The sequence below is a fragment of the Eriocheir sinensis genome, chromosome 17 (assembly GCF_024679095.1).
Source record: "Eriocheir sinensis breed Jianghai 21 chromosome 17, ASM2467909v1, whole genome shotgun sequence".
NCBI lineage: Eukaryota > Metazoa > Arthropoda > Malacostraca > Decapoda > Varunidae > Eriocheir > Eriocheir sinensis.
Genome location: NC_066525.1, coordinates 2,249,453 through 2,258,911, shown reverse-complemented (window position 1 = coordinate 2,258,911; position 9,459 = coordinate 2,249,453). Strand labels below are relative to the sequence as shown.

Below are 9,459 nucleotides of genomic sequence, written 5' to 3'. Positions count from 1 at the left end.
TAACATGGTTTAAGCTGCTTCAGTGTCAGCTAATGGTGATTCAGCAGTAATCTTAAGATACAAGGGTCCCTATAATTCAACATTTCACTCTTTAGCTGGCAATATTTTGTGGAAGAACATTATAAACTCCCATTTTTTTGTCATCATAAAAAATTTTGCAGACAAGTTGCTGTCCATTAGGTAACAGTAGAGTTATTTTATAAACAGTCAGGGGCTGAAGGTTGCTGAATAAACTACACAGCACTGTTATGCATTTTGATAGCCAAAGCATGGTGTTATTTCTGCAATAAGTTTGATCTAGCGCTATCATGAAAAAGCATCATACTTTACTCGTAAATAAAAGGACTGTATCTCTAAAAGGCTATTCATGTCTGATTTAAATCTAGTATGTAGTATTTTTATGGAAAATAATGTTTCGTTGTTTACTGAATCATTATTCATCACATTTTCCCAGTCTTTAATAGAAAAGAAGAATGGGGACCTCTTGTATTAAGTTTATAGTATTTCACAAAACTATGAAACCAACCATTGCTAATTCTAAAATCTATTCTCTCACCCTCTTCAAGATCTAAGAAGCATTCACAAAGGTTCATGAAGGCATGCTATCCATATGAACAGTATTATGTACATGTCATCCAACCACTCATTCAAAGCTTTTGCTGTCTCCGGAAGCACTTTATCACAAACTATAGATACATTTTTTGCTGCTTCTTGTGCAACAATAAAACTAGCTCTTATTATGCTCTCCATCATGAAACATGTGGATGCCAGATTAATTCTTTTCAAATCAATGGCTGACTTTCACATGCAACATGCTGTGCTGCTTTGGCTTGGAGGGATTACCATCATTCTTCCTTTGCCTTTCTGGAACCATCTCTAATCTACCTATTGTGTATGTAAAGGTGATTGCACACACAAAGCAAACAGAGAGCTAATCCAGCAAGTGGACACTAGTTTCACCTTTTCATGTAGTCACTGGCCCACATGACTCAGTCATGTGGGCCAGCCATACAGAAGTATGGCTGGCTGGTAAGTAATCAATCCTCTTGACAATTTACCAAGTTACTAACCTTCTTTTTCAGAGGTTCTGTTGTATGTTCTCAATGTACTGTCCTTTATGTATCTTGGTCTACTGAACATGGAACTGTATGGAGTTGCTCTTTACTGAGCAGTGTGCAGTCTTGGTCTTGATATCACTATTTTACAGTGATAATTGACTTTGTTATATTACGATGGGGTTCTGTTAGTTCAAAAAAGTTTTCAACTTGTTAAACAGCAACAGGTTACTATTTTCACCTATTTTACTGGACTGTTCAGTACGAACTACAAGATGTCAACTTGCAGAGCTGCTTGGAAGTGCCAACATAAAATCACCCTTACTCACCAAGCACTGCTCAGCAAATAGCCTCACCCTAAATTGTATTTTTACAATATGCTACATGTAGAATACTGTAGTCAGTATAATTTACGTAGGTTTTAGCAGTTTCAATAGTGCATAGAGGTGGGGTTTCAAGTTAGTAACACATGTAAGGTAAAACTACTTAATTTTATATCAACATTCTCAAAATGTGCAGTTTTTCCTCATCTCCCCAGGGGGGCCTGGAACCATATACCCATGGATGAGGCGGGCCAACTGTGTGTGTGTGTGTATATATATATGTATATATATATATATATATATATATATATATATATATATATATATATATATATATATATATATATATATATATATATATATATATATATATATATATATATATATATATTTATATATATATATATATATATATATATATATATATATATATATATATATAATAAGGAAAAGGAACATGTTTCATTCCACACAAACTAGCAAAGTTCACATCAAAATAGTGATAATAAGAGTAAGGATAACAACAATCAATGATAATAACAATAATAGAAGTAAGTATTGATGATAATAAAAAATAATAATAATAATAATAATATTTATAACAAAATTTTGAAACAAATTAGTATAGACAGTGTGAAATAAGAAATAATAAAATTGACATTTTATTTTTGCTAGCCTTAAAAGAAGCATACATTATTATCACGTCCTCTAATAGTCCATCACCTCAGCTGTTATCACTAAGAGCATCAAAACGGTTGGCTGTACTAAGTTTGGGAGCTGCATAGTCTTCTTGATAGTTGCGTGTAGAGCCATGCCTCACACTCTCAAAGCCTTCATTGCTGAAAATGATTTTCTTTATTAGTTTTTCATTTCAGGTTAATTGTTACCACCAATGATAATGACAAACTAATGGTTTCTGAAAAAAATACATTGATAATCCCCAATATATACATAATGAAAGCATGTATGTAGCCACTCTAAATGTAGGAACCCCGCAATTGAAATAAAAAAAATAAATAGGTAAATCCTTGCCAACATCCCTAATGTTTAATTTAACCCCTTCAATACGAGGACGCGTATACTGCGTCCTTACGTGGGTTGAACCATATCCGAGGATGCGCATACTGCGTCCTGGCTCGCTTTAGCCAGTATACAAGTTAGCCAGTATACGAGTTATTTCATCTCTGTATATTTATGCTTACATCTCAAAATTATCAATTAACTTGTTTCTTTATGTGCACCATTTAATTCTGCATGTTTTCATATATCATACATGATGATTATGTTGAGTTTATGGCTGAAAACTTGTTATATTCAATAGCGACATTTGAAATCTGGCGTGTGTGGCGATCTCGGATACGGCACAGGGCGCTGTTTTGGCCCGGCCATAGTGAAGGGGTTAATTGTACATTTAAAAAAAAAATAAATAATAAATTCATGAGAGTAGTCAACATTGGCAGGAACACCAATCCAGGTATTTAGTTACTGTTGACTTTCTCAGTTTCAGACTTAATGAGGAATCCTGATTAGACTGACATAAAATAAAAATTTTCAAAGGATATATATATATATATATATATATATATATATATATATATATATATATATATATATATATATATATATATATATATATATATATATATATATATATCAGTAAGTTTTAGAAAGTAAGACAAATACTACTTACCCCATCTTCTTCTTTCCCCATGCTCCCATTGGATTGGCCGCCTGGGCATCAGACAGAGATGGGAATGCCATTTCATTGTTGATGTCTGGAGCTGTTCTATTACGTCTCGGGGCTAAAAAAAAAAATATATATATATATATAAAAAAATATTACATATTAACATCTTCAAAAATATTTGGCTCTTTTATCAGATTAGTAAACAATGCAGTAAACCCCTTTAAATCACTGTTAGTTATATTAGATTAATGGATATGTCGGCACTGCAAAAATATTAAAAAATAAAAATACAATGCCATAAACTATTCAAGTTGTCAATGGTCTGAACAAAAATTAATATGCATGCGGCGTACAACAATCGTCACATCCTATATGTTGTTCCTTTAAAGTTCCATATAGTGAATGTAATATTATAAGATGCTAAAGATATATGTATTATGGTTTAAATTAGAAAAATGAAATAAGTATACTACTTGCTGCTGGCAGCGTACGATATGTCTAGCAGCAGTGTAAACAACCTCCCAAACCAAGACCTCCAGCGCTCTGATTGGAGGGACAGAGGAATGCATCGTGTGTGAGGCAGCGGCGTGCCAGCCGGAGGAATGTTGAGTAGCAAAATTTTCAACACTACCTTCTGTAGTGCGGCGACTATGCCTGATGAACGAGCCTCCCATAACCCACTGAGCCAACGGGGTACCTCTTTGGCCAACTCGGTAAGGAGTGGCTCTCCCGTCACGCTGGTCGCGGGTTCAATCCCAGGCAGCCGGGGAATACCCTCTCCTTGTTGTGAGTAATTTCTCATGTGTTTCAATACACGCAGAGGACGTGTGGGACTGAGAGAGTAATAGAAAATCTTGTCATTAAACTTCCACCACTACTATATGATTTTGAGAGCATGACACCATGCCGGACTTGTTTGACTTCTCCTTTATTGCATGATGGAAATACCTGCCAAGAGGCCACACTGATGCATTCCTATTAACCATGGGATTGGGTTTTGGAGGATATGTCGATGAATGCTCTTATTTTGCCAACAATAATCATTATAGCGACATGAATAATGTACAGCATTCAGATTTTTTTATGTAAACATGACAGTGGCCATTACAACTCTGATATATTGCTAGTCTGGTACAGAAAAATGTCAATTAAGCCTCGCTGGACCCCAGCACGCCGCAGCACTTGGCTCTGACAGCAGCTCCAGCAGGGCCACCAGATGGCAGGTCAGTTCAGTGAAGGACCCAATTAAAGGCAGCTGTGAAGGTCCCATATTTGTTATACAATATGGAATGTATTTTATTAATCAATGCTAAGGTGTGCCTCTTTATTTATAAAACTGAGAGAAAAATTATTAGGGGCACTTACTGGACTTTGGTAAAGGTGATGCGGACATATTGCGCATATGGGGTGGCACATAAGAAGAAGGAGTATTCAGCTGTGACTGTCGGGTCTTCTCTTCAGGCTCAGGTACTGGAACACTCTGGGAACAAATACATCAATACAATTAATTGCTTTGACTATTTACTCATTTCCAAGAATATTTTTCAGCATTCCCACAGGTAATATTTAAGAAATTTTAACATGTGACATGTGATACATAAGAATGCAAAATTCCACATGCATATTTCTCTAAAGAAGTTTTAATCACACCTAACTTGTACCTTAAGATTCAAATATTCATCAATCTTTTTCAAATTTTAAGAATTTCGTTGTCTCCAGAATAATTCTGATGTTTATTATCCATATTGGTGCATCCTTTTAAGCAATACAGTCATTATTACAAAAAAATTGAAGTCCAAAGTTTCATTACCCAATTCCTGTCACAAAGGCTCAGTAACTACAAAGAATAACTTGTTGAAACCAGGCATTAATATTCTACATTTTCTGGTGTCTCACACACATGCATGTATATTCCTGAATTTATGCAGATTTACAATTTCAAGTCTGAAAAGTTACTCACCACAGGAGCTGGAGGAGGTGGCGGTGCTTGTTCTGTCTTCCATACTCCATCCTTTTTGTCCCCATGGTCCCCCTTCTCACCATCATCATCTGCTGAGCCTCCTCCACCTTCCTCTTCATCTTCTATTTGCAACTTTGTGATTTTCAAATCTGTCATATCCTTGTCAGCTTCATCTTTGAAATCATTCCATTCTTCTTCTTCCTGTAAATGCATAGTGAATGTAACTAAATCTGTATGTTACTTTGATCTCCTTATTATATAGTATAAGCCCTACTGACTACATTCATAGACATACTGTACTTCAGATAAGTGAGGTATCTAAATATTTTTATGTACTGCTGATGTAGAGAAGACATAGTTAAGTGCCCTACACAGCTTACACCAAAAAACTGTAACATATAAAAACCCTACTATCCAATTGTCTTTATCCAGACTCCACAGGAGGATCAACACTGTGTATATGGTCTGGACAAATATGACCCATAACCATATGTCAGGACCCTGTGAATGAATGGCTCTTTTAGAACCAAAACCCTATTAACATCCACCTTATTAAAGCCCTTCATTCATTTATAAACTTTAATCAAGTCTCCTCATAACCTTTGCCTTTCTAGAGGATGCAGATTTAAATACTTAAGTCTATCCTCATATGGTAAGTTTCTCACCACTTGAATAATTTTTGTCATCCTCCTCTGTACAGATTCTAAGATCTTGATATTCATTTTATGGTAGGGTGACCAAGACTGAATTGCAAAATCGAGATGGTCTAAATAGTGCTAAGTAAAGGATGAGGATGACTCCAGCGCTTCTAGTGCTTACACTCCTTGAAATGAAATCCAGTATCCTGTTTGCACGATTTCTAATCTGAATGTATTGAGCCCTAGGGGCTAGGATGGTGGCCGGAGCTCACTAAGACCGATTGGTCAGCATTGGGTGTGGTGAGCCTGTGGACCTAGCTAGGTTCAAGTCCAACCAAAACACACTGATTTTTCAAACCATCACAGAGTGGTGGAAGATGACGCACATACTGCCCAGATCTTTGATCAACCCTAACTTCAGCAACTTCAGTCAAAAGGAGCACTGGGGGGGCAGCATGGGTCAAGTAAGAGTTATCAAGGAAAACTGAGGACAGATATGAATTGTGTATTAGCCAAGGAGACACTCTTGACACGTAAATCTCTGCACTAAGTTCAAATTAAGCCAGCGAAAGGCAGACCAGAAAAATTTGTCACCCATCCTTGGCCTGCAAGTCAGAAAAACCTATTACCCATCTCTGAGGAGTTAATGCTTGCTTAACTTTGGAATTGCATAAAGTGACTAAAGTCTATCTGATGAGTCAATCGTATTCCTCCGCTGACTTTAGTGTTTTCTGTTACCCTTAGTGTTTACCACGAATAACAGCCTCAATATTTTCTTGAACAGCATACTATGTACTCTTTCACAGCATTTTGACTATATTTGCCTATCCACAACCTATGATGAGTGCCAGATACTGACAAACCATACATAGCAACTCTGCAAAATATGTCCACCACAATTCTTACTTATAGTGAAACCAAATTGTTGAGTCCGTTTTGGCGTTGGCTCCCACGGGTCCATTTCTCCCCTCTGCTCTGCCACACAGTCCCAACACCTATTTTTTCCTCTCATATGTTACCTACAGCTTACATATGAGAGGAAGAGATAGGTGTTGGGACTGTGTGGCAGAGCAGAGAGGAGGAAAGGACCCGCGGGATCCTACGCCAGACTGGCCTCAACATATTTGGAAGACTATAGTGTACAAATATCTAATCAATTTAGTTTACTGTTCCTTAAAAATTCAAACTATACAATTAATCTGTATTGATATGTGTATACTTCTATTGAGTTACCATATACAAGTGTCACAGGAGATGAACACAGTCATTTTCAAGATGTAGCACATACTCATTCCAGAAATTCTTTGTCTGAATGGGGACGTCAAGGGACTAAGTGGGCAAAATCTAGTATTATATGGTGGGAGCAGAAAAGTGGACTAGAGGGCTTCACATCCTAAAGAGTTGATACTGGTATGGCTTAACGAAAGGGAACTGAAACGTAAGGTAAACAACCAAGTTCAGGAGGGGGGTGAGGAAGACTGGAGCCAGACTGTATGGATAACTAAGTCCTTAGAGTGGTACAAGTGTGAAGGCTTTTGCAATAGTAGCCTGGCAAGGGGTTGTCTTTCAAAGTGAGGACTAAATCTCTAGAGGTGAACAGTCAGTAGGATATTTAGGTGGGCCAATGGGGGAAGCAAGGTATGCTGTATATGTGTGTGGGTGTGGGGGGGGGGGGGGAAGAGGGCCACTCTCGGGTGGCATGATATGCAGGGGTTGTGCAGGGGATTCAAGGGGCCAGGACAGGATTAGGATAAGGGTTAGGATGAGGAAAGGTATTGGGACATGGTGAAGGGCCAGGATTAGGGAGATAATGACTGATGATCCTATTCCTAAATGTGTCAAGAGTGGGACTATAAACTACATGAGATGGGAGATGATTCCACTCTTGGTCACTACTTATAATCTATTTAGCTTGAATTTGTAGCAGAATCATACACACCAGACATTCCGGGATATTACCAACCAACCACTGTGGGTCAAAATATTCAAATAATCAAACTATTACCAAATATATCAAGATGTGGGAAAAAAGGTACAGAAATACATATTCACCTTAGTAGAGTCTTGAATTGTCAAACTATCACTACTTATAACCTATTTATCTTGAATTTGTAGCAGAATCATACACACCAGATAATCCTAGATATTAATAACCATCCACAGTGGGTCAGAATATTCAAAAAATCAAACTATTACCAAAATATCTCTCAAGTTTAACCCTCGGGAGCAAGACATTATAAAGGGAAGAGTCACAGCATAATAGTGACTACCTCCCAACCCAAAACCAAGAATGTGTCATGAGAACAAAAATAGTCAAGTATAACTTATAAGTAGTGTCAAACTATCACTACTTATAATCTATTTAGCTTGAATTTGTAGCAGAATCATACACACCAGATAATCCTAGATATTAATAACCAATCACCGTGGGTCAAAATATTCAAATAACCAAAATATGACCAAATATATCAAGATGCAGGAAAAAAAGATACAGAAATACATATTCACCTTAGTAGAGTCATGAATTGTCAAACTATAACTATTTATAACATATTTAACCTGAATTTGTAGCAGAATCATACACACCAGACAATCCAGGACATTAACAACCAACCACCATGGGTCAAAATATTCAAATAACCAAAATATGACCAAATATATCAAGATGCAGGAAATAAGATACAGAAATACATATTCACCTTAGTAGAGTCATGAATTGTCAAACTATCACTACTTATAACCTATTTAACCTGAATTTGTAGCAGAATCATACACACCAGACAATCCTAGCTATTAACAACCAACCACCGTGGGTCAAAATATTCAAATAACCAAAATATGACCAAATATATCAAGATGCAAGAAAAAAAAGGTAATCCCATATTCACCTTCGGAGGGTTATCTTCAGGCACCGGGTACTCCTCCGTGGTGCTCTCCTCCTGCTGTTCCTGCGGCTGCTTCTTGACCAGGGGCTCCACCTTGGCCTTCACTCCCTGCTGCTGCTGTTGCTCAAGTTTCTTCTCAGTCTCCTCTAGACGGCGAGCTATTTCATCGGTGGTGGTGAACTTCCTGCCCTTCACTTTCTTTTTATCCTTACGCGCAAAGAAACTGTCGAGGTCGGCCATCGTGACACAGAGGGAGGGAAGTACTCGAGGGGTCCCAGACGGCGGCCAGCACGCACCAGATGGGGAGGCGAGGCAATCACATGGACCTAAACATCACCATTAGGCCATAAGGGATCAGCGTTGTCAGATTATCGTACTCGGAGCCTCACATACCCCGGCTTCTCACGCTTTAAATATCACCAGGGAACAAGAATAATTAGCCATTCCAACGATAAAAACATAAAAAGCCAGTTATTGGGGCACAGGAAACAGCTTTTGGGTTGGAAATCGGGAAATATGAGAAACGGAGTACGACAATCTGGCAACGTTGTAAGGGACCAACGTTGCCAGGTTGTCGTACTCAGCCTCCTGTTTCCCGATTTCCGACCCAAAAACTGCCTCCTCGACCCCAATAACTGGTTTCATATGTAGTTATCGTTAAAATGGTTAATTATTGGTGTTTCTTGGCAATAGTTAGGCGTCAAAAACCGGTAAATACTATGCTCTAAATACGATAATCTGGCAACGGTGATTAGGCCATAAGGGATCAACGTTGCCAGATTGGTGTACTCAGTCTCCTATGTTTCCAGATATCAGACCCCAAAACTGCTTCCTCGGCCCCAATACTGGTTTCATATGTAGTTATCGTTAAAATGGTAATTTATTCGTGGTTTTTGGGGATAGTTATGACT

At 37.8% G+C, this 9,459-nt stretch overlaps 1 protein-coding gene across 1 annotated transcript; it reads right to left on the bottom strand.

The window, feature by feature from the left end:
* Nucleotides 1–2,027: 2,027 nt before the first annotated feature.
* On the bottom strand, nt 2,028–8,914 carry LOC126999754 (protein CDV3 homolog). The gene is made up of 5 exons (XM_050862611.1): nt 8,552–8,914; nt 5,026–5,226; nt 4,431–4,545; nt 3,069–3,180; nt 2,028–2,217 (listed from the first exon to the last, which is right to left on the bottom strand). The coding sequence occupies exons 1-5, from the start codon at nt 8,786–8,788 to the stop codon at nt 2,103–2,105; spliced, it is 780 nt and encodes a 259-aa protein (XP_050718568.1). The 5' UTR covers nt 8,789–8,914; the 3' UTR covers nt 2,028–2,102.
* Between the last annotated feature and the right edge of the window lie 545 nt (nt 8,915–9,459).

Bases quoted from the DNA above. Each gene is read 5' to 3' on its own strand.
- LOC126999754 (XM_050862611.1), bottom strand. From the start codon at position 8,788: ATGGCCGACCTCGACAGTTTCTTTGCGCGTAAGGATAAAAAGAAAGTG. The intron at 3,181-4,430 runs GTAAGTGCCCCT...TTTTTTTTTTAG, and splicing joins ATCACCTTTACCAAAGTCCA to CCCCGAGACGTAATAGAACA. The intron at 2,218-3,068 runs GTAAGTAGTATT...AATCATTTTCAG, and splicing joins TGGGGAAAGAAGAAGATGGG to CAATGAAGGCTTTGAGAGTG.